Source organism: Microcaecilia unicolor, chromosome 10 (genome assembly GCF_901765095.1).
Source record: "Microcaecilia unicolor chromosome 10, aMicUni1.1, whole genome shotgun sequence".
NCBI classification, from domain to species: Eukaryota; Metazoa; Chordata; class Amphibia; order Gymnophiona; family Siphonopidae; genus Microcaecilia; species Microcaecilia unicolor.
In genome coordinates this window covers 203,285,023-203,309,911 of record NC_044040.1, presented here as the reverse complement: position 1 = coordinate 203,309,911, position 24,889 = coordinate 203,285,023, and the positions used below count along the sequence as shown (strand labels likewise).

The 24,889-nt window shown below is 43.4% G+C and overlaps 1 protein-coding gene across 3 annotated transcripts in view; it reads left to right on the top strand.

Annotated features, from left to right (window-relative positions):
* Window positions 1–23,977, top strand: part of GNB4 (G protein subunit beta 4) — an 82,053-nt gene extending 58,076 nt beyond the window's left edge. For all 3 annotated transcript variants that reach the window (XM_030216688.1, XM_030216687.1, XM_030216686.1), the window contains 6 exons: window positions 826–889; window positions 8,384–8,546; window positions 9,286–9,352; window positions 9,674–9,875; window positions 16,037–16,253; window positions 18,741–23,977. In XM_030216688.1, the coding sequence (XP_030072548.1) occupies window positions 826–889; window positions 8,384–8,546; window positions 9,286–9,352; window positions 9,674–9,875; window positions 16,037–16,253; window positions 18,741–18,847 (820 nt within the window). In that variant the 3' untranslated portion in view covers window positions 18,848–23,977. The remainder of the gene's footprint in view (window positions 1–825; window positions 890–8,383; window positions 8,547–9,285; window positions 9,353–9,673; window positions 9,876–16,036; window positions 16,254–18,740) is intronic.
* The last annotated feature ends 912 nt before the right edge of the window (window positions 23,978–24,889 follow it).

The window sequence follows — 24,889 nt, the reverse complement described above, 5'->3', positions numbered from 1 at the left end:
AAGGCAGGCATCAGCTGATTCAGCTTTCTTCTTGCCCGTGCAGCGCCTTCGGACAGAGGAGAGAGGCGCTGCACGGGCCCGGTAAGAGGAAGGGGGGCCCGATGGAGGAGGGGAATGGCGGTGACGACCCCAAAAGGGGGCGGGGCACGGACGGAGGATGTCGGGAGGCGGAGCTGAGGTGAGAGAGTAGTGAGGAAGGGAGGGGGGCAGGGGCTTCTAGAAGTTTGCTTTTTCGGGGTGGGGGGAGCGGCGGAAAGTGGGGAGCAGCGGGGGGGGGGGGCAAGGCCGTCCGTACAGGACGCTCCTGATGAGCGCCCTTGCCCCCTCCCGATCCTTTTTTTATTTTTATTTTTTTGTGTGTTTTCTGAGGTCCTTTGGACCAATCACAGCGCTTTTAGCTCTGCTAATGCGCTGGGATTGGCTCAAAGTTTGTTTATTTTTTCACTTAACACTTTTTCCTGGCACAGAGCTGTCCTAACGAGAGGTCCAGACCTCTCGTTAGTTTTCCTGCCTTTTTCCTGCGTAAAGGCAATCGGAAAAGGTTAGTGCATGTCGTTTCAATGGGGTTTTCACACTAATTGCTCATCTCCATTCCGTTTTCGTTAGCTGCTACTGTCGTCGGAAAATAGGCTTAAGTGCATGGAAAGGATAGGAAATTCTTCCCTGAGGGCTCATTTAACGATGAAAAACGTTTAGTGCATCTACCTCCATGAGGGCACAAGATTTATGAAAGTGTTCATAACTAGACCAGACATTCTCCTTTGCTTATTTTGAAATTAAAATGTTCATCTGTTTTGTTTTGTTTTTTTTTTCTGTTTAATGCAGGCTATTAGTCAGTGCTTCCCAAGATGGCAAATTAATTATCTGGGACAGTTATACAACAAATAAGGTAAAGTTGCTTATAACACGGATGTTCTGTGCTTTCTCAAAAAAGTCCTTGTCTCTTGTTTTTCCCTGTTCATAATTTGGTTGTTTGTTTATAAAATAGATATTCATGCTGGACATCGTTAGCACATTGGATGTCCATGTCTCGTGTATTTTAGACCAGGCTGTATGTTGCCAGGTCTTGTTCTAAACATGAGAAATAGACATCCCTATGTGACATGCTGACTTGGGTGTCCTATCTAAAATGGCATTCGGAGTGTAGTGAATTGTATATGCGTTACTAGGAGGGCAAGAGGATGTCTGCCTCCTCTTCTTTTACACTGTGCCATGTTCAGCAAGGAAGTAGTAGAGTGCAGGAGGAAGCATTGGGTGGGGGTGTTTTAAGTTCATAACTGGTGTATTAAAGACCATAGGGTCTTAAGTTCATAACTGATGTATAAAACTTTGGAAGTATTTATTTTAACAGGAAGTGAGAGCTTGACATTTCGCCCATTAGATTGTAAGCTCTTTTGAGCAGGGACTGTCCTTTTTTGTTAAACTGTACAGCGCTGCGTAACCCTAGTAGCGCTCTAGAAATGTTTAGTAGTAGTAAGCTCCTTTGAGCAGGGACTGTCCTTTTTTGTTAAACTGTACAGCGCTGCGTAACCCTAGTAGCGCTCTAGAATTGTTTAGTAGTAGTAGTAAGCTCCTTTGAGCAGGGACTGTCCTTTTTTGTTAAACTGTACAGCGCTGCGTAACCCTAGTAGCGCTCTAGAATTGTTTAGTAGTAGTAGTAAGCTCCTTTGAGCAGGGACTGTCCTTTTTTGTTAAAGTGTACAGCGCTGCGTAACCCTAGTAGCGCTCTAGAAATGTTTAGTAGTAGTAAGCTCCTTTGAGCAGGGACTGTCCTTTTTTGTTAAACTGTACAGCGCTGCGTAACCCTAGTAGCGCTCTAGAAATGTTAAGTAGTAGTAGTAGTAGCTATGCAGTAGTTTGTTCCATTCACATACTATGAGGCATAGTTTCAAAGCACTTAGCCTTCCAAAGTTCCGTAGATTTCTATTGAACTTTGGAAGGCTAAGTGCTTTGAAAATGTGCCTCTATATGTGATGACATTGTTTTTATGCGTAAATTTCATACATTGAAGCTAATGAGTTAAATATGCAACTCTGCTACTTTTTTTTTTTTTGAAGTGGCTGGAGTTTGATAATAGCTTTACAATGAAGTTCAAAATGTAGGCTTTATTTACTTACTTACTTTTTTAACACCACTTGGCGATGAAAACTTGAGAGAGATGCATTTGAAAGGATAGGATAGTTCTCCTTTTAAAGTATCACCAGTTGACAAAAGCACATTAGGAGCCCCCATTGAAACCTAGACATGCCAAGGAAGTAGGTGATACTGCCCATCTGGAAAGAGGGGGTTAGATCAGAGCTTGGCTTTCCAAAATTTAAAATGAAAATATCTCACTATGCTAAAGTAAACGTGTTTTTTGAAGTTACCAAACTGGATCTTTTGGTTTTCTCCAGAAGAGAGGCAATAGAAAAGTGGATCATTTGAAATTAGTTCTGCCTCATTTTCAGGAAGAAAGGATGGGGAGATGAGTCAGTACTCCATTTTGGGATCCCAACTGCCTTCCAGTAAGAAGGGAAGGGAGGTTACAAGGTGGGGTTATGTACTGGGTGAGAGTCTGTGTATGAGACATTTGTATCTATCCCATAGTGTGAAGGGCAACAGAATGTTCTGCTCTGATGACAGAACTTGCTCTAAGGATTAGGTAGGGATGAATGAATCACTTAGTTCTTACTTCCTCTCCTCTTGGTTCTCCTTGATGGTTGACCAAGAGGGCTGATCTAGCACAGGTCACAGCTAAAATGGAGTTTTGTGGGTCTCTGTAGCATTGTTGGCTGGGTTGTGAAAGCAGTAGTGAATACTGGGTGATTACATGCCAACTTATTGGTCAGTACTAATGTGAGTTTGTGCTGTGGTCTGATTTGTCTAATTCATTGGTTCAGCTGGTGCTATTCTGAGTTTTGCAATTTGCTCCTCAGGATATGGTAGTTTTTTTTTTTTTTTTTTTTTGTCATGTTGGTAGTTTTGGTGGTTTTAAACCAGTCACACTTTAGCACTTATATTTGGCTCTAATTCATTGCTGACAAGCCCCTTCATGATCAGTACCTTCCCATGTTAGGTATGAAACACTTGCTGTTCAGTCCACAGGGGAATGTTTTTAAGAATTGCACTTTCCTTATTATTTTTACCAGACCAGTCCAGAACCTGTGGGAATTGCCTTCCAACCAGCACCATTCAGCCTTAGGTCTTTAGTATTTCTCTGTCTCAGCAGATGGTGATGGGCATATTGTACAGCTTCTAGGGTGGTAATGGATGGCAGCTTCTGGGCCGTTTGGAGGTCTGGGACCCATTTAAGCAGGGGATGCCTTTTTTTGATAAATTGAGCACCAATGTTATAAAAATGAAGAAATTATTTGCTGACCTTTTTTTTTTTTTTTTTTTTTTTTTTACAAGTGAGTCAACTAGAGGTCTTGATAACAGTTGTCCTTGTTGTGGATAGGGGTCCCTCCCTTCCTAATTTGGCCATTTTCGAGGGAGCTTAAACGAGTGACTCTGTAGTGGCAGTGAAATGGAGCTGTTTCTTTAAGCTGCATAGGCTGCAAGAACCGGGCTCAATTTCCTTCATAGCTGGCACAGCTGAGGTAACACATAGCTTCTGGGAGGATGGAGGCCCTAGTAGAGCACACTAAATGCTCTGTCCGTTGGGGTAAGCGTGGCGCTAATGGAGATTTCCCGCCCATCACACAAACGCATTCCTCAGTTTTCTTTTCTCTGCGTTGAGGTGTGGTAGAGTATTTTTTCTTCGCTCCTCTCAGGCCTGGGAAAGAGTCTTCATCGTTTCATGTTTTTTTGCCTTTTCTTTTCTTTTTTTTACAATTCTACAGTTTAAAAAAAACAAAAAACTTCTATTTTTGCTTCTTTTAAAGTTTCCTTTGTTTTCGACGCGGCTGGCTTGTTCCCTTCTTTTTGTGCCCTTTTTTCTTTTAACAGGCACAATCATTTCTTTTGATTTCGCCAAAGCCGTTTTTCCTTCCATGTCGTCAAAGACACCCAGCAGCTTCAAACGTTGTACTCGGTGCAACCGGACCATCTCAGGCACCGATACCCACGCCTGGTGAATGCAGTGCCTTGGACCCGACCATAGCCCAGCCGCTTGTAGTCTGTCTTCGTAGGAAGAAACAGACCCAAGCGTCTCGAGAAGCCCAACGAGAAAAGCTTTTGGGGGCTCGGTCCGGTCCGTCGACATCGACTTCGAGGGAAGCATCGACGTCAGGAGCTGCTGAAAGACCTATTCGCGCTGGGAGCAGTGAGGCATCGAGTGGGTCTCCACCTGCCTCAAGGCCTCCTGTTATGCAGGCCCCCCGGGACCGACCTTCGTCGGACCCGGTCCCGAGGAGGCGTGAGGATTCCACGTCCTCATCGGTACCGAGGAGTCTCGATGATGGGCATCGAGCAAAGGCGAAGAAGCACAGTCATCGTTCTCCTTTGACACGCGGTGCCGGGAGCTCTGGAGCGTCGAAGGAATCGGCACCCAAGAAGCGTCGGTGCCGAGAGGATTGCTCCCCCTCTATTCAGGAGGTGCCGATGCGTCAGTCTTCTGGCAGCCCGGTACCTGCTTCCGAGCCTCGACAGATTCTGCCACAGGTTCTTTTACCGACCGCGCAGCTTTTCCGATGGTGGCTCTCGACAAGCGCATCAGGGCCCTGCTTCCAGAGCTTCTGGAAAGATTGCTGCTCCAGTCTGCTTCGGTGTCGGGGGTGCTTGCGCCTTCCGTACCATCTGCTGCAGTGGCATCTGGCCCTTCGTCTGTGGTGAGGTCCCCGACCTCGGTGCCGCCTGCCACCCAGGTCGACTCCCCATAGACGTCGGTGGAGGAAGCTTCACCGGAGTCCAGGCGGGCGTCGACTTCTCGGCACCGCCATCGAGGATGTTGTTCCTTGGCGTCGAGGCAGGATCAGTTTCGGACTGCTCTGAGGGATGTCTTGTCCGATACTGAAGATGAGCGTTCGTGGGAGGAAGAGGAGGATCCCAGGTACTTTTTCTTCTGACAAGTCCTATGGGATTCCCTCTGAACCTTCCCCTCCACTAGAAAGGAGACTTTCTCCACCGGAGAGTCTATCCTTTACCTCCTTTGTCCGGAAAATGGCTGCAGCTATTCCCTTCTCTATGGAGGTTGAGGATGAGCCCAGGGCTTAGATGCTTGAGGTCCTGGATTTGGTTCTGCAGTATGCAAAATGTTTAAGTCCAATGCCTCAAAAAAATGAAAAGGTTCTTCACAAGTAAATGTCTGTTGAAAATTACAGCCGCAATGTGAAGATTAAGCTCCTGTAATAGCCTTCTCGTTTACATAAATAGCTATTTCTGTAAACGAGCTTAATCTTCACATTGCGGCTGTAATTTTCATTTTGCATACTGCAGAACCAAACCTTGACCCCTGAGGCAGGCGTTGTTTAACGCCGAAACACGGCCCATGCTGGGTCACCTGTCAATAAAGGACTCCTGTTGTCTCAGTCTTGAAGGCCCAGTGATGCATTTTTTTGTTTGTATACTTTTTATGTGTGCTGTATTACCCTCTCTATTCTATTTTCAAGAGTCTTGCATGTTTTTGAGTCTTGGTGTGATGAGAGCAATATGTCCTTTCTCAGCGAAGATCTCTCATATTTTAGTATTTCTTCAGGAGGGATTCTTCCAGAAGTTGGCCCTAGGGTCCTTGAAGATTCAAGTTCCATCTGGGTGTGTTTCCTTTTCTAAAAGGCATGTTGTGTTTTAGGCCCCCTATTTGCAATTATTGCCCACATTGACATCTACATTTTGGTTCTTAAAGCATTGGGTCTTCTACCTTTTGAACCTCTTAAGAGAGCACCCTTAAAAGATTTCACATTTAAGATGGCCTAGCTACTAGCTCATCAGCTTGAAGGCTCTCTGAATTTCGAGTCTTATTGTGCAGAAATCCTTTCTTTCGCTTTACAGAATCAAGAGATTTTCTGTTACATTAGTTCCTTCTTTCCTTTCATGTAAATAAAGTCCTTGTACTTCCTCCCTTTCATAGGAAGGCTGTGGAGAAGAATTTAGGTCACTGCCTTTGCTTGATGGGTACTTCTCAAGTATCTGGAAGGTAACCAGGCTCTGTGGGTGTGTGAGCAGAAGCTGCATTCAGGGCTGGTGTTAGACATTCAGGGGCCCAGGGTAGAAACTAGGATGGGGCCCCAAAAGCTAGACTTCCAGCATATGCCGCCTTCTGCTTGAGGCAGGCTTGGGATCTCCTAGGTATGGGGGCCTAGGGCATTGCCCTTTTTGCCACACCCTAACACCGGCCCTGACTGCATTTGGAGTCTAAATACTTCAGACAGGGATTTCACAGTCCCACCCTTCTTAAGATTTCTTTTCCACATCCAGCAGGTTCTGGACTGGTCTGGTAAGAACTAAATTTCTCCTTCCTTATTATCCTTACCTGCTACTTTTCTTTCCTTTTAGTCCTGTCAGACCAGACAGGCCCTTCCAAAGTCTATATTTATTAATACAGTTTCAGCTTTCTGCTGCTGACAACTATTCGCAGTACTTTTTCAAGGTCCTCAATTTCTCATTTTTACAAGTTGTTGTGTTTGTGTGCATCTACCTTTTGAAGGACTGTTAGATTGTCATTCACTGACAGCTCAGATGAAAGACAAACACCTAATCTCAATTTCTTTGACATTTGAAATACTGAGGACTAAGGCTATGTGGTGCCCTTTTAGGGCAGGTCTTTGGTCTCTTGTCTCCATCTGCTGGTTTGCGCGCATAACCCACAGGTTCTAGACTGGTTTGCTAGGACTAAAGGAAAGAAAATGACCAGGTAAGAACTAATTTCTCATTGTATTGCCATCTTGTTGATGAATAAAGCCCCATTTTAAATTTCAGTTTAAACTGATTCAACTTGCTCAACTTCCTTATAAGTTCAAAGTGCAGTGTTAACTATTTTTTTCCATTGTTTGTTTTCCTTTTATTGAAAAATAATACGATAATACAAAATTGTCAATGAACAATACAACCATAACCCAGCCCTATTGAGTTAAGCATAGAAACAAATGCTAATAACAGTTTAGCCCCAATTTTCCTCTCCCCCCCCCCCCCCCAAGGTGGAACTCTCTGGTCTAGGTATCAGATGAGCAGGAGGTGTCTGGACGTGAGGTCCATTTAACATATAAGTCCCCAATTTTATGGTATTTAGTTAGATGTCCTGTGCGCATAGCTGTGAATCTAGACATCAAGTGACTATTGTCCAGCTTACGTAAAATTATCTTAAGGCCGCTGCCGCTGAGACCATCTTACTTGCCACGAACACCTGTGTGGCAAATTGGTGAATACGCCTTTTAACTCCATGAGGTTTAAAAGTGCAGGAGACAAAAATCCATTTTCATAGGATAACTAGCTGCAGTTACATTAAAGATAAATTTCAAAACTTCCGCCTAGAACGTTTGAGCATGCAGGCATAACCACCAAATGTGAAACACATCTCCCTTTAAACCACACCGGCGCCAGCAGAGTGCTGAACTGGAGTGGAACATCTTAGCCAAACACTGGGGGGTATAGTATCAACAGTAAGGTATTTTGTGCCCATTCTCCACCATTGCACTTGAGATAGAAACCTGAAGTAAAGATTTAAATACTTGTTCCCATTGTGAAAACTCGTATGTTTCACCCATAGCCACCTCTTGCCCTACATATGGTGAGGTCTCGTAGCTGGTGGTATTGAAAGGCCTGCAAGGGGGAAAGCCCATATTCTTTACATAGCTCTTCAGAAGACAAAACTACGCCCTCCCACAAACGGTAACAAGAATCCTGGGTACCTGGGATAAAGTGGGGGGCAAAGCGGATAAACATGTGCAGAAAGTATGTACGGCCTGGGAAACATTTTTCTCATATCCTACTCCAAATGGTCAAAGGCCTCTGGAGCGGAGGTGGGCAGCCTCTAATTATCTCCTAGAACCTGTCTAGGTAGCCATGGTATTGCTCTCAGTGGGTAAGGGTCTAACCACCCCTGCTCAAGCCGTTTCCAAATCTTCCCAGTACCCTGGAACCAATCTCACAATATTCTAAGATGGGTTGCTTGGTAGTATAATAGAAAAGATGGGACTCCCATCCCCCCGGGGCTCTCAACTGGTACATCACCTCTTTATACACCCGTGGTGGCCTTTTCTTCCAAATGAAGGCGAAGACTCTACATTGTAAACCCTGTAGGAATTTGTCTGGTAAGGAGATAGGCAACGCCATAAATAAATTTAGTAGTTTGGGGAGTATGATCATTTTAATTGCGCTGATCCGCCCTAGAGTGTAGTGTTAACTTGTTTCCTTCCCTGTATTGTATATATCTAAATAATTTTTTATACTATCACCAGAACCATAGATGAGATGAGCAGTCTTGCTAATATTTAACTTAAATTTTTATGAATGTTCTTTTTGTCTGAAGATGCATGCCATTCCTTTGAGATCCTCTTGGGTGATGACATGTGCCTATGCACCATCTGGAAACTATGTTGCTTGTGGGGGATTAGACAATATCTGTTCCATCTACAACCTGAAAACCAGAGAAGGCAACGTGAGGGTGAGCCGAGAATTGCCTGGTCATACAGGTGAGATGCACCAGAGTTTCACTTATGGGCCCTGTTCACTTGGATTTCTGCAAACTACTCTTGGTTTGGTAGGACAAAGTTACACCTAAGAAATGAGCTTTCCGGTTCCTTGTCAAACATACTTTTTCAGTTTCACTTAAGCGTCACACAGAGTTTGAAATTTTTGTACGTGCAGTATAACATGCGTGGGATAAACATAAAGGAATCCTGTTCAGAAGGAATGGATCCTAAGGAGCTTAGCCGAGATTAGGTGGCAGAGCCGGTGGCGGGAGGTGGAGATGGTGCTGGGCAGACTTATACGGTCTGTGCCAGAGTCGGTGGTGGGAGGCGGGGCTGGTGGTTGGGAGGCGGGGATAGTGCTGGGCAGACTTATACGGTCTGTGCCAGAGCTGGTGGTGGGAGGCGGGGCTGGTGGTTGGGAGGCGGGGATAGTGCTGGGCAGACTTCATATGGTCTGTGCCCTGAAAAGGACAGGTACAAATCAAGGTAAGGTATACACAAAAAGTAGCACATGTGAGTTTATCTTGTTGGGCAGACTGGATGGACCATGCAGGTCTTTTTCTGCCGTCATCTACTATGTTACTATGTTACTATAAGGTACCAAGGAACAACATTCAGTAAACAATACCCCAAAATTGAGCTAATCTCTACCAGTGAGCTAGTACTCTTTTTGGCTAATACAGAATGTGTTGCCGTTTCCGTTGGAACTTTTCTAATGATTATATATTTGATATTTCAGGTTATTTATCCTGTTGTCGCTTTCTAGATGACAACCAAATTGTCACAAGCTCAGGAGACACAACTTGGTATGTTGTACTTTTATAAATGATTGCATTTTCATTATTGAGGGAAGCACTAGAGGGCACTACACCTTAGAGCTTTTCAGAACTCCTCTTGGTCATTGCAGGTGGCTTGAATGTCTTCAGACCATCAGATTCTTGAATGCAAGGATCTTTTCTTATTACAGAACTACCTTAGCCAGGCACCTGTAGGCTTTTGCACACTCAAGAGTTTAGGAAATGTGCTCATGAGTGTGTGTCCTCTTGACCCTGACTAGATTAGCAGTTTTTGAGACTGTGCACAGTAATGCATTAATTAAATGTTCTTTTTGTATGTTGGGTCTGCAGTGCTCTCTGGGATATTGAAACTGGCCAGCAGACTACCACCTTCACAGGCCACACTGGTGATGTGATGAGTCTCTCTCTGAGTCCTGACATGCGAACGTTTGTTTCTGGTGCTTGTGATGCTTCGTCTAAGCTTTGGGACATTCGAGATGGAATGTGCGGGCAGTCCTTCACAGGACATGTATCTGATATCAATGCTGTTTGCGTAAGTGTGGAGTATGGTTCATTTTCTGTTTGTATTCTGTAGGTTTTCACAGTCTGTACAGTTGAATATTATGAGTTGCAGTGGCTGTTTGATGACTCGCTCATGATGGAAAGGGAGGGGACAAGGATTGTTAAAATTAGAGACAAAACTGTTTTTTGGGGGGTTTTTTATCCACAGGTGAGCTAGTTTAGCCTTTTATTAGGAACTGTTCACATATGGTAATGGTGATTTGCCACCCTGAGACCATAGAGTGTGATTCAGTTACCATGTTAAACGAGAACTGGTTTCTTTTACATGTTTTTCAAGGCAAATATGATTGATTTCTGTACTTTTTATGGTAGCTAAGCAGCAGTTCTGCCGAACTGTAACCCATTCAGAAAAATAAAATAGACTGATAAATGTAATATATTACTTCAGCCCCCACCCTTCTTGTAGGGAGTGCTGCGTTGGATTTTTATTTCAATCGTTTTTTGATGGTAATAGCAAAATACATCTAATACATAACAAGGCCACATAAGCATACGCCTCAAACAATGTGTGACTTCAACAGATTCAGCACCATCATAACATTATTTCCCCCAATTTTTTACTCCCCACCCCTCCCCCCATACCCCTATTCAACTATTAACATGGAAAATATCTTCTAGACTGGTCCTTGCAATTATACAACGCTCCACCTCCTAAATGCGCGAAACTACCAGCCGCGGCCTGACCGCACACCAAAGGCCCACTGAGCACCTTTGCTCTTATGACTCCCAGTGAGCGTTCGTTATCTCCAGCGCACACATACCCTGCTCCATAGACCAGGTTTCCCCAGTAGAGCAGCCAAACTCGTTTTGTGTTGGATTTTTAAATATGTGCAGTGTGAGGAAAATATAAATCACGCTTTTACTGGTAAGGTATATTTCATTGAGGATATATAGACTACTTTTATTGTGAGGAATGGAATAAATATTACACATTTTGTGAAGGAGAAGAGCAAAGCCACAAGTTGCAGAAAGTTTTGCTGAGTTGGTTTGTTTTCTGATGGTGATGAAATAGCAGCAGGCATAAATTTTTGTGGATTACTTAATCAGGTATGGGATTGAAACAATAAACCTGGTGTTGGATATCATTCAATTCTTAATGTCACCAGTATCAAAATCGCTAATATTTTTGTATAAGTTTTTATGCTGTGCTCAGTCACACTGTCGTGCCCATTATACCAAAACAAACTCTGGAAAGGGTACACAGTCACCAAACATCAGGGCGAAGCTGGATCCGACGGACTGCGGCAAGCTGGAGCAGGTAGCTGATCAGGCGGGCTGGAACAAGCTGATGCAGATGGACTGGAACGAGCTGGGAGAAGCAGGATCCGACGGACTGCAGCAAGCTGGAGCAGGTAGCTGATCAGGCGGGCTAGAGCAAGCTGGTGCAGATGGACTGGAACGAGCTGGGAGAGGCTGGATTCGATGGACTGCGGCAAGCGGGAGCAGCTAGCTGGAACATGCAGGGAGAGGCTGAACGGGCTGGAACAAGCTGGAGCAGATGGCTGGCACAAACAGGGAGGAGCTGGATCAGGCGGACTGGAACAGGCTGGTGCAGATGGACTGGAACGAGCTGGGAGAGGCTGGATTCGATGGACTGCGGCAAGCGGGAGCAGCTAGCTGGAACATGCAGGGAGAGGCTGAACGAGCTGGAACAGGCGGGCTGGAACAAGCTGATGCAGATGGACTGGAACGAGCAGGGAGGAGCTGGGAGAGGCTGGATCCGACGGACTGCAGCAAGCTGGAGCAGGTAGCTGATCAGGCGGGCTAGAGCAAGCTGGTGCAGATGGACTGGAACGAGCTGGGAGAGGCTGGATTCGATGGACTGCGGCAAGCGGGAGCAGGTAGCTGATCAGGCGGGCTGGAACAAGCTGGTGCAGATGGACTGGAACGAGCTGGGAGAGGCTGGATTCGATGGACTGCGGCAAGCGGGAGCAGGTAGCTGATCAGGCGGGCTGGAACAAGCTGGTGCAGATGGACTGGAACGAGCAGGGAGGAGCTGGGAGAAGCAGGATCCGACGGACTGCAGCAAGCTGGAGCAGGTAGCTGATCAGGCGGGCTGGAACAAGCTGGTGCAGATGGACTGGAACGAGCAGGGAGGAGCTGGATCAGGCGGACTGGAACAGGCTGGTGCAGATGGACTGGAACGAGCTGGGAGAGGCTGGATTCGATGGACTGCGGCAAGCGGGAGCAGCTAGCTGGAACATGCAGGGAGAGGCTGAACGAGCTGGAACAGGCGGGCTGGAACAAGCTGATGCAGATGGACTGGAACGAGCAGGGAGGAGCTGGGAGAGGCTGGATCCGACGGACTGCAGCAAGCTGGAGCAGGTAGCTGATCAGGCGGGCTAGAGCAAGCTGGTGCAGATGGACTGGAACGAGCTGGGAGAGGCTGGATTCGATGGACTGCGGCAAGCGGGAGCAGGTAGCTGATCAGGCGGGCTGGAACAAGCTGGTGCAGATGGACTGGAACGAGCTGGGAGAGGCTGGATTCGATGGACTGCGGCAAGCGGGAGCAGGTAGCTGATCAGGCGGGCTGGAACAAGCTGGTGCAGATGGACTGGAACGAGCAGGGAGGAGCTGGGAGAAGCAGGATCCGACGGACTGCAGCAAGCTGGAGCAGGTAGCTGATCAGGCGGGCTGGAACAAGCTGGTGCAGATGGACTGGAACGAGCTGGGAGAGGCTGGATTCGATGGACTGCGGCAAGCGGGAGCAGCTAGCTGGAACATGCAGGGAGAGGCTGAACGAGCTGGAACAGGCGGGCTGGAACAAGCTGATGCAGATGGACTGGAACGAGCAGGGAGGAGCTGGGAGAGGCTGGATCCGACGGACTGCAGCAAGCTGGAGCAGGTAGCTGATCAGGCGGGCTAGAGCAAGCTGGTGCAGATGGACTGGAACGAGCTGGGAGGAGCTGGGAGAGGCTGGATCCGACGGACTGCAGCAAGCTGGAGCAGGTAGCTGATCAGGCGGGCTAGAGCAAGCTGGTGCAGATGGACTGGAACGAGCTGGGAGAGGCTGGATTCGATGGACTGCGGCAAGCGGGAGCAGCTAGCTGGAACATGCAGGGAGAGGCTGAACGGGCTGGAACAAGCTGGAGCAGATGGACTGGGACGAACTGGATGAGCTGGATCAGGCAGGCTGGAATAAGCTCGCTACGACTATAGACCTCCATCAGGCCTTCCTTCACTCTTTTTGCAGCGAGACCTTCTGTGCTTATCCCATTTTCTTAAATGTTGCCTCAGCACTTTCTGTGAAGACTGATACATATTACAACTTTTTTTTTAAACATTGAGAAGCTCTGCCTTTTAATCACAGCAGCCGCTTCATACTTTCCTGTGAGGCATACAACGTTCATGGACAAAAGCAGTATTATCTTTCTATCTAGACAATATGGTCCTTTTTGCTGTAGCCGTAAGTACTTCAATCTAGCCCTCTGTTTACTTATGAGATGAGTAAAACAGCTGACTTCCAAATAACTATTTTATCAATCAAATCAGACTGAATTTCTAATATACTAGTAATCCGCTCCCATGCTGAAACCTAAAACTGCTTCAAATTCACACAAGCATACAACATATGAGAAACAGAACCCACAGGAGATCCACAAAACCAGCATCTGTTAGAGCCACTAACAAGTCAATTTTGAGACCTTTGAGTAGGTACACAAATCCCAGTGGGCTATACAATGCAGAGACTGAGTGACCACTGATGATAATGGTCTACAAAATCTAGTCAAAAAAGCTTTCCATGGTCTTCCCTCCAAATCATAATCCAAAGTCCACTTGAGTATCACGTATATCCACAACTGAGCTTTCCCTCTTATATACAGTAGATACCTTCGTAGGTGAAACTAATGAGCAACACATAAATCAATTAACTCGAAAGTCAGGCTCAGTGACTGAACATCTGTTTTCGAACACTGTAAACAGAACCTCAGTTGAAGCCACTGTTGATCATGATTACACTGTAAATTATACTCCTTACTAAGTGCCTCAAATGACTTAAAATTACTACCATACCAAACACCCCTATCCTGCCATTTGCTCGAACTAAACACTCGTATCCTCAAGTCAGGATTGAACCAAAGGGAAATAGGCCCCATATCGTACCAAGATAATTTCGAACATTTGGCCATATACCGTAGTACTTGTTGTAGCAAGAATTATTGGAAAATGAGGCACAACTTTTTGAGCTTGAGCTATGACCAAGATACACAAAGGAAAGGGACTCACTAGAGCCCTTTCCAACTGTAATCACCTCTGGTCAAATCCATCAACGCTGTCGGTAAACTATGTAGCAGCAGTGGCCATCAGATACAAATAATGATACAACATTAAATCTGGAAAATTAACTCTACTCCTTTCCCTAACCAGTTTCATTTTCCTTAGAACTATTCTAGATGCCTTATTGTGCCACAGAAGCTTAGAAAATACTCTTGTTTTATAAGGGAATCTGGATAAGGAAGAGGTACCATACTCGGAATATAGTTCAGTTTGGGTGCAAGTAACATCTTAATTGCTTCCAGCTGCCCCCACCAAAGTAATACAGAGGCGACTACTTCAAAAAAGAGCCCTCAAATGGCTTTCTCTGCATCTATGTTCAAAATGAGCCAATAGTTGCTTTCTTTTAATTGCAATATGCATTAAATTCACCATCTGCCTGATGTTATCAGAGTCTTGCCTATAGGGCACAAAGCCACTGATCAGGATGTATTAAATTAGGCATATGCTGAGACAGCCTGATAGCTTGCACTTCAGCCAGATCTTCACATCACGGTTGAAGACCAGTATAGGCCTGAATGATTGTCGGTGCAATCTTTACCTTCTTTAGGGCTAACAGAGATCCACACCTTCACCATAATTGCTGGCAATTGTTCCCCCTCTTGTATCAAATTTAAGGAGCTCTGCCAGTACAAGGGCCAGTCATCTTCTCCGAGGCCTTGAGCCATGCCATGCATCTAATAAATATACCTATGGCAGTATCGTATGAATCAGATGCCGTGCCTTTCAAGTTTTTTTTTGCCGTGTCTTTGAAGGCTTGTACGGTAGATATTGGGAGTTGTGTTCTTTATCCTTTGAAATAGAAGGAAGAAAGGATTGTAGTTTTTGTTAGATGTTATAGATGACTTCTGTCGTCTGAAATTGGTGTGTGAAGATATGCACGCTGAGCATGCTGTTCTGATAGATTCATGCGTATATCATCTAATTTGGATTATTGTAATTTTTTTTTTATACATTGGATTGAGAACTTCTTTAGGAAATTACAATTCAAAATATGGCAGTCCGTTAACTTTTCGAATTAGCAGATTTTGAGTGTTACTAGTCATTTGCGAGCATTGCATTGGCTTCCTTTGAAGGGTTGTGTTCTTAAAATTGCTTGTATTATGTTTCTTGTTTTACAGGGGGCAGCCCCCTGAACCTGTTGTCAATTTGTTGTTTTCTCAGTCTTTTTGCTGCCATTCTCTTAGCCTACAGGATCAATTGTTACTGAAATGTCCGCCTGTCAAAAAGTATTCATTATAAGCGACTTCCTAAATCTCTGTTTTCATTCTAGGCTATTTATGTCCGGAACACCATACCCAGTACCAGAATGGTTCCAAATTATTCTGTCATTTGAAAGCAATTGAAAACATTTTTATTTGATTTAAATTAGTATTGTGACTGTTACTTAACTTTTATTGTAACTGTAGTGTTCCCCATTATTGTTTGTTTTGGGTTTGTTTGTTTTTTTTCTTATTTTGTAAGTCGTATCGGGCCTTTTTTAGGGATTTTTGCGACTAATCAAGTTTTGTGTTTAGATTAAGAAGCATTGCTCTTTCCTCGGGAGAGGGGAGAGGGGTGGTGGTATTTGAGTGATTTCTTGATTTCCTGGCCTTCCTCATGGTGGTTTCTACTACCACGGAATGGTTAGAAAGCTGAAGTTTTCTGTGGTATAGGACTGGAAGGAGTTTGGTTTCTTCTGAGTCATCTGTGAAGCGCTAGTACCTCCACCCACCATGTTGCTGCACTCCACATATACACTTCCTCACTCCTTGCTAACTTGATGATACATATGCTGTTCTGAACATGAACAACCACCAGACTTCCTTGTAAGCTGGAGCATTATTCTCCACCGATATGTTATCTTCTTATTTCTAGTTCTTCCCAAATGGCCATGCGTTTGCCACAGGCTCGGATGACGCCACTTGTCGCTTGTTTGATCTCCGAGCAGACCAGGAGCTAATGATGTACTCCCATGACAACATCATCTGTGGTATTACTTCCGTGGCCTTCTCCAAAAGTGGCCGCCTGTTGCTAGCTGGTTATGACGACTTCAACTGCAATGTGTGGGACACTCTAAAGGGAGAGCGAGCAGGTCAGTGTGTTCATTGTGCAGTGCTTAATTCATTAACTTTTCTTTCAGATTCAGATAATTTTTACTGCTGATCAATATTTGTATGTATCAGGGCTGCCCAAAATTTCCCAAATGTAACTGGGAAGAGGGGAGGCAAATCTGTTGAATCTGCCTTTTGGATTCCTGGCCTCTTCTGACAGATACTTGGAGGATCATGTGTGATAGAGCAGTCAGTAGTTACAGGCACAAAGTCATCCCATCAAAAAAAAAAAAATCACTGTGTAATAGAAACACAGAAAAAGACAATATGGTATATCTTTAATAACATGCTGTTTCCAAGATTCAAAGTGGTTTACATTGAGCATATATAAATTAATAAAAACAAGTAAAATAAGAGAAAAACAGAAAACATAAAACTTACTAAAATGCAATAGGCAAAAAATAAGAGAAATCAACATTTCAAGCAATATAACAAAATCAAACAGATAGTGATCACCAAATAGATGTACCTAGCGACCACTGGATGTCTATCACATGTCGCTAAGTAGATAATTACATGAATTATAGCTTTATCTAAGTTAATCTACTTTCAGTGAATTTAGGTAGTGGAAAATGCCTGTTGAAACAAGTATGCCCATCCTGTCTGTTGCACTAGACTTCAGTACAGTTTTGCCCTGCAGTGGCAGAAGGAAGAGAGTCCATTTTAGTTGTTTTGTGGGGGGAAAATGGAAAACAAAACAAAGCATGTTTTGCTTGGTTTCTACAATTAACTTGCTGTGTTTTGCCTCTGAAATACTGGGGATACTAAAGGAGCTATGCAGAATTCTAATATGCATTATGATGGGACATACTTCCTAGATTAGGTAGGCACTTAATTTTGAGCATAAGTGGTTTTACTTCTTTCTGCCATTGCAGGGTAGAGTTGACAGAAGCTGTATATATCCCCTAGCAATATATAGTGCTAAAATAGAGCAGTGTACACCAAACCAGTTGGATTTTCAGGATATCCACTGTTAATACAGATATGAGACATTTGCATGCGCAATCTCACATATGGCTTATGGATAGTCTGAAAAGTCGACTGGCTATGGGGTACTGCAAGAGCAGCTTGAAAAACACCAGTTGTATGCTACAAAAGAGAGTTTTAAACTGCCTTCTATGATACTGTAGGCAGTATATCAAGTTCAATAAGCCAGACTCCTTATTCTGCCTTGTTGTATGAATTTAAGCTTGGGATATATGAAGTGCGCCATGAGCAGGTGCTGCATCCGTAATATCGGAGCCAAGAACTTTTTACTGCTCAGCCAGTGGCCTCACACCCGGTGAAAGGCTCTATTAAGAATGGCTGCTAGAATTCTGTTTGCAATTAAAGTGACAGGACAGTTTTTTTTTTCTTTTGAGTTAGCGGCTGTGAATCTCTGGCGCTTTTAGTTATGCGTTGCAGAATTCCCATCCTGTGCAGAAATCTGCACAAGTACAAAGAAGCTGGTTTTCTCTTGTCTTCATCACCTTCCACCCTGCAGTAGCTCCAACATATACACCCATACCCCTCAACCCTGGCCCAGCATTGACCACAAGCAGAGAAAGAGGAGATTGGCTGCACATCAGGCCCTGAATGCAAAATGTGAACCACAAATTTCTGTGTTGTCCCATGTGGATTCCCTTTTTGCATTCAGTGTCAAAATGGCAGAGGACACAGCCCAATGTGCAGTGGCTTTGCTTTTCCACTTGTGATCAGTGCCGGATTGGGGCTTCATGCGCCAGTGGAGGTGGCAGGGTGGGGAGAGAGAGAGAAAACTCTGCTATGGGGGGAGGGAGAAAGCTAGAGAGAGGTATATGGAGGGATTCAATTATGGAGGTGGTCATTGAGAGAGGGGGGATGTTTTGGGGGTGTTATTGAGAGCTGTGGAGTAGGTGCTGGAGACAGGTTTGAGAGAGCTATGGTGGGGAGGAGGGGGTGCTAGGAGGAGGCTGAGAGAGAATTATGGGTATATGTATGCTAGGGGAAGTCAGAGACAGCAATGTAGATGTGTGTTACTGGGGCAGGGATTGAGAAACAGGGGGATGGAGAGAGGAGGAGGTGAGGTTCTTGCTAGGGGACAGAGAAAAAAAGAAAATAAAGTTGGGAGTGTCCACCATGGAAAGGGGGCGGAAATACAGGGGATTGAACCTGTCTGGGAAGGGGTTCAGGCTAATTGGGGAGTGATACTTCTGGGGAAGGGTGGAGCAAGGAGAAAGCTTTGGGGGAGGGGAGTTCAGGCTTAGGGCATGGAGAAGCCATGCTTTTATGGTGGGGGATGTCTATACAAAATTACAAATGCAGAAACTTGCATAAGTTAAAAACCGCGCAGAATTTTGAACTTTTTTATTTAATTAAATTTTAAAAATTTTACACAATTCCTGCAGAAGTATCCAGTTTTCATCTTTGCTGCTGCGGTCATTGGTTTGTGCAGATTAGACTTCAGAGTCTGGGTGTTCATTTTCTTCCCTGGTTTCTCTCTCCTACAGGTGTCCTTGCTGGTCATGATAACCGTGTCAGCTGTTTAGGTGTTACCGATGATGGGATGGCTGTAGCTACAGGGTCTTGGGACAGTTTTCTCAGAATCTGGAATTAACACGGGGGCAAGCATCTTGTACATTCTCCAATGAGATCTGGAGAGATCAATGCTGCAGCCTAGAGCTGTGAAATTAACATTTCTACCTTGTATTTGCAGGTGAAGTTTTTTCTATTCACTGATTTATTATTATTATTATTATTATTACAACACGAAAAAGGCTTTCTGTAAACTAGTAAAAATCAAGTGAAGGAATGATGAAAATATCACTGACTCTCTGACAAGGGGCTAGCACTTGGCCATGGCGATGGAGGTCCTTTCCTTTCTGTTTTGGTTCAGTTAAGTTGTCCTTAAGGGATTTCTGCTTATGCTCAAAGTCTGCTAATCTGTACTTTTTTGTATATAACAGAATGTAAACATTATAGCAACCAGCCATGTAACATTTGCTTGTATGTAAAGAAACTAGTATATACATTTTCCATGAATTAGCTAGTTATAGCTTTGCCATTAGCTTGATACCACACTTAAGTTTGGTCATGATTGAGCTGATCAGTGGTTTTAAGAGTGAGTGTGGGGTTTTATTTGTTGTTGTGTGTTTATTAATTTTTTTTTTTTTTGTGATCTTGCCATGGGTGAAAAATAAAGGCATGACTGTGTATATCGGCAGAAGCGTTGAATTCATGATCATCTTTTTTCCTATACCACACTCAGTCATCTTGGGCGTGCCACGAGTACCCCTTGCCCTACTGTATTGTAGGTCTTTAGATTTTGGTTGGATTCCAGAACACTAATTGGAAAGGCTAGAACTTGACTGCTGGAACTGAGGGACAGATTTGGAAGGACACAATCAAGTTGTGTTTATCATTTGTGATTGAGTATCCTTTTTAAAACAGCTAGTATAAGGAATTGTCAATGAACAAAGCAGCTTGTATCACTATTAAACTGTGAAAAGTGGAAGTTCAGCTCTTTCAAACCACAGTGTACTTGGCAGTTGGTGTAAAACCACCAGTGTCATACTTGGTGTAGCATTTGCATAGTATTTCTTTGTCACCAGACGCCATCTTCAGTCTGAAGATTGGCAAATGTGGTGTGTGCCAGCTCTGTCCCCAATTTTCCAGATCTTAACCAGTTTGTCTTTGCCCCAGACTTGTCTATACTTTTCCTTTCTCTCATTTGCCCTCCAGTACATGCTCCTTAAATCTTTTGTCCCTTTGGTCAAGTCTTCAGGCATGATTCTTCCACCTCCTGTCATCTTCTTCACCCTTTCATATGAGATCAATGTACATAGAGGGCAAGGGCGTGCATTGTTCCTTTGACTGCTTTTTAGAATTCTTCTATAGCCCCACAGTTCAAATGTTCACATTGCTCTAAGTCCCTTATTCTGCCCCTGAGAAACTTTTCATAAGGACTGGCATGGTAACGTACAAATTAAATGTAATGCGCTTCTTGTGAAGGGTTCCCAGCTTGATTCATAGGTCAGACTTCTGTTTCCCCGAGTCAGCCAGGGATGAGGACGCTAGAGAGTGTGGCAGCCAATAGCTGTTTCCAGTTGATCTGAAAGAATTAGAAGCAAGAAAGAACTCTTTACAGTCCTGAAGGCCATTTTTTTGCCGTTTTTTTTTTTTTTTTTTTTTTTTTACATGTGTTGCACATTTTATGTATTTGATTTGTTTTAATGTCATTACTTTGGCAAATATGTCCATAGCGTTAGTAGTTCTTTTGGTTGATCTGTGTAATGTTCGTTGTCTTTGTGTTCGGTTTCATTCCATATATTGCACAGGTTATGCATAATCCATTAAAGAGCATGTCTGGTTTCCCCTATATGTGATTATTTCTCTCACTGACACACCATGTCAGTGGGAAGAGAACCACCTAGTGAAATGGTTAGGGAATGCAGTAACTCATTCACTATTTACCAGCAATGTGTGTGTTGGGGGTGGGGGGAGGGGGTGAGAAATGAAGCTGTTTGATAGTCGGTATTAGCTCTTTTGAATGGGCCAAAAATCCTCCTTGTAGTCTCGGTTCTTTCTACAGTCTGTTTTTATGTTCCCAGTCTGAAGTGTCGGTGCCTAAGCATCTTCTGAAATGCCAAGTATTCTTTACAGTGCAATACATTAATAAGCTGTATACTGAAGCCTGATTTTATGCTAAAAAATCTAGCAGACTATTTGTGGATTTTTCTCTACTTAATCCTGCAGAATCTTTGGGAAATTATGGCCTGTAGGAAGTAGGTAGAGATGACTTTGCAGTGCCATAGCTTTGATTGGGGTTCTGAATAGCCACTTCATTTTCCACATAATGTTTGCTGCATACTAGTCTTCAACCTGAGTTGGTTGAGGTACTTCTGAGAATAGAGTTCAGTTGCTCTGTTTGGGAGGAGGGGTTGTTCATACTCCTTGGGATTCGGCTTCCTGTTTGGAGCTGACTCCTCCTCATAGGACTTCTGTATATGAACATCCCGTTTTCTCCACCAAGAAAGCAAACTGCCTGGAAAATATTTGTAAGCCTGCCAAGGAAACTTGTAAGCACTTAGTACTGAGTTTTTCAGCCCCGCTTTACAAAGCCGGTAGATTTAGCACCTTTTTACACCTTGCCCCTTCTCTCCTTTCAGTCCCTAATGCGTTCACCATCTCCTACGTATCAGTGTGCTCCAGTGTGATATGAGAGGTGAAAGACAGGATAAAAAGTTTTTGAACAGTGCTTGTTGCGTCCAGAGGTTGTAGTCAGGACGCAACAACCTCCATATAGAACTGACCTAGAAGGTAACTTAGAAATTGTCACCAAGTTGTTTTGAGTGTGTTCTCAGTTTTACATCCGTGCCACCATTTCTTCCAGTATGAATACCCATTATTTTGTCAGTATGGTCAAGTTTCCAGTACTCCTATGTGAGTATTTCCAAACTGCATTTGTCCTATATTTGCAGTAGTGAATGTGCCAAGAGGTGCACAAGCCAAGGGAGGGGCAGCAGGTGTCACTGTGCTCCCTTTGTAAAGACAGGCAAAGCAAACGGGACCAAAATCGAAAGCAGAAGCAATACAGATCACATAGAACTGGGTGCATTTTTTTTTTGGTAGTAGGCAGAGGTGCACTCTGGGATATTGGTTTGTGTAGGTTTCCCTCCTGCCCCCTAATCCCAAATAATTCCTGGTGCTAATAGTTGGATCTGTTCTTAGAATTTGAAATTTGTAGCTTCTTACAAGAGGACTTATAAAGCTTCCAGATGTACAGTTTGTGAAAATCTTTCATCCTGATCCTCTCAAAAATTGTTACACACACACAAAGTATTGGGAAAGTTTTTCCTTGCACACTTGTGCATAGAGGGCCTTATTTGAGACTATAAAAGCGGGTGGTGGTGTAACTTCATTCTGAGGTCAGATCTACCAGCATATGGGTTTTCAGGAGCAGGGGGGTGGGGTTGAGTGTTAATGGCATCATTTGTTTATAATGATGTTCATGAGAATTATGTCATTTCAAGTATCTTCTCTGGTTCAAAAACATGTCTTAGGTTTTCGTTTTGTAGTACTGATCACTTACAGAATATATTGTGCCAAAAAATGTCTGGATGCCAGTTCATTTTTTTTAAATTATTTACAGTATTCACTGGATTTCTAATGTTTAAAAATAGTAACCAGATGTTTAAAGTACTGTGTAGAATAAAAACTTGTGGCTTAGCCATAATTTAGAAATTTGAAAATCATGTGCCTCAGAACTGACCAGAATCCAGATTTTTAATTTTTGTGTAAGTGATGTGGAACAAGTTTGCAGAATATATTCACCATAGATATGCGATACTGTTTGAGAGCTGAAAAAACCCACAAGGTTTCTTGTTATCATACTGTCATTACCTCACTGTTACATGTACCCTTCTCTCTTCCAATAGCAATTTTGATTTTGTTTTTCGTCTGCTGGGTTGGGATGTGAATAAACTTGACAACCTAATGGAGGTTTTTAGTTTTAACATTCTGTTTAAAGCCAAGATTGCATTCTCTCTTTTTGAGGTGGCCTCAATTCATGACTTCACAGTTCCTCAGTAACAGTGTTTGCTTACTGTAATGCATGAGTTGCCAATCATTTGTTATTAATCCATCAGCACAACGAATTATCAGAAAGGGAAGCTCATGTGTGAGAATGTCGAGGAACAAAAAAATAAGCTCAGAAAGAATTGAGTCAAATAGACATTCCAAGACAGTATATTTTTGTCAAGTGGACACTGTCTCTGCCAGTGGACTTAGTACTGTACTTTAAACTTTTGCCCATGTGTATTCTGGGCCATAAATGTTTGGTGTATGTCACAGGCAGTTTTCTAGTTGAATGACAGAATTTGACATTGCATTTCATGTAAAAGTAATTCCGCATGGGGTGGATGGTGCACCTTGTATAATCTGCCATGCATGTTGGTTCAATATCTTCCTGAACTGCAGAGGCACACAGAGCCTTTTATCCAGTTGCTGGTTGTGTAAAATACATGCAGAAAGTTAATGCAGTGTTTGTACGGTAAAATTAAATGTGTGAACAGTTACTAATTTGATATAACCTGATAACACATTAAATGTGCCTCACAAATTCCACAGTACGATAGATTTTGACAAATGCAGACTTAGTCTTAGATATTTCAGCCTTATTGCTTTATTTATATAGTGGTGCTTCATTCTGTGCTTTATTTTCCTTCCAACCTAAAAAAAAAAGACAAAACGAAAGGAGGAAAGAAAAGTGGCTGACCGTGTGTATTGCTTACTATCCAAAGGAGTCCAAACCTAGTTTTTTTAATTTCTGTACTATATAGTGCAAAACAAGTTTGACTTTAAACTCGAGAACCTTCTCTTTTTGTAACATTTTTACTCTTTTGTTGCTGAACATTTTAACAAAAGGCATCATAAATCTCTCCAGTGCCGAAAGGAGTCTGCACTGCCTTTGGATTGTGTGTGTATTCAAGAACAGTCTTAAAGGTTTTATGTCCATCTGAAACCAAGGGGGGGAACTTGTGCCATGCGATTTTCTTTAACAGTGCTGTTGTATAAAGAATTCCCTGTGAAATAATAATCACTTGCTATGAATGTTTGTTTATAGTTTTGTTTTGGTTTTTTTTTTTTTCAAAATTGATCTTTTCTTGGTATTTGTACAGTGGCTCAGTGAAAAGATATGTTGCCATGAATTGATATTGTAACCAATAAACAAAGGCTTTTAATCAAACAGTGGTGCCTTGTGCTGAACATGAGACAAATGTTTGGAGTATGCTGGATGGTGTAGCAATGAGCACGTGAATGTGGAGTAAATGTATTTGAAAATTTGATGACTATACTAGAAGAGTGTAGCGTTCTCCATTGACATGCAGGATTGAATTAGTCACACAAACGGGGGTGACATCGTCCAATGGCACTGGGACAGAACAGCTTTCACAGAGCCCATAACTAGTGCAAAACTATGAGCATACATGGCCCTTTTCTTTTGCAGCAGTAATCTGTTTTTATCAGCTACGTGGATGTGGAAATAAAGCTTTCCCAACTTTTCATTGAAGAAACTTCACAGTTTTGTTCTGTGAAATTTTAATTCTTTTTCATTTATAATTGTCTTTAAAAAAAATGTCTTGACATCATGATACAGGCATGGAGAAAGATAGCCAAGAATTACACCCACAGGCTTTGTGTCATTTATTTGGATTCAGGCTCCTCAGTAAGAGGACCATTATGAATGCAAAAGTATTTCCCTGCCCTAAGCCTGGAAGAATTGTCTGTCGGTTCTTGACCATTATGATGAGACAGGAGAGGTGCTCTTAAAAATGAGGACTGTTGATCCTCTGCAGCAGGTCCTCTGCTTTCAAAATCCAAGGACAATGCAATTCTCCGCTGAGACTTCTGTACTAGAAGAATCGCTATATAGAACACTACAACTGGATGCACCACCATGAGCCAAGAAGGGTCTTCTCCATCTTTTTGTTACTATCTACGTTTATTTGCCGAGTGGAATGAGATTATCTTTAAACACAGCAAAGTTAAAGAACATGCCCACCCAGCAATTTTCACATGTTCAAATCACTGCTGTTACTGTAGCTCTCTTGAAATTTGCTTGAGAGCATCTGCAAAGTACCTAATTTGGCCCTTGTGC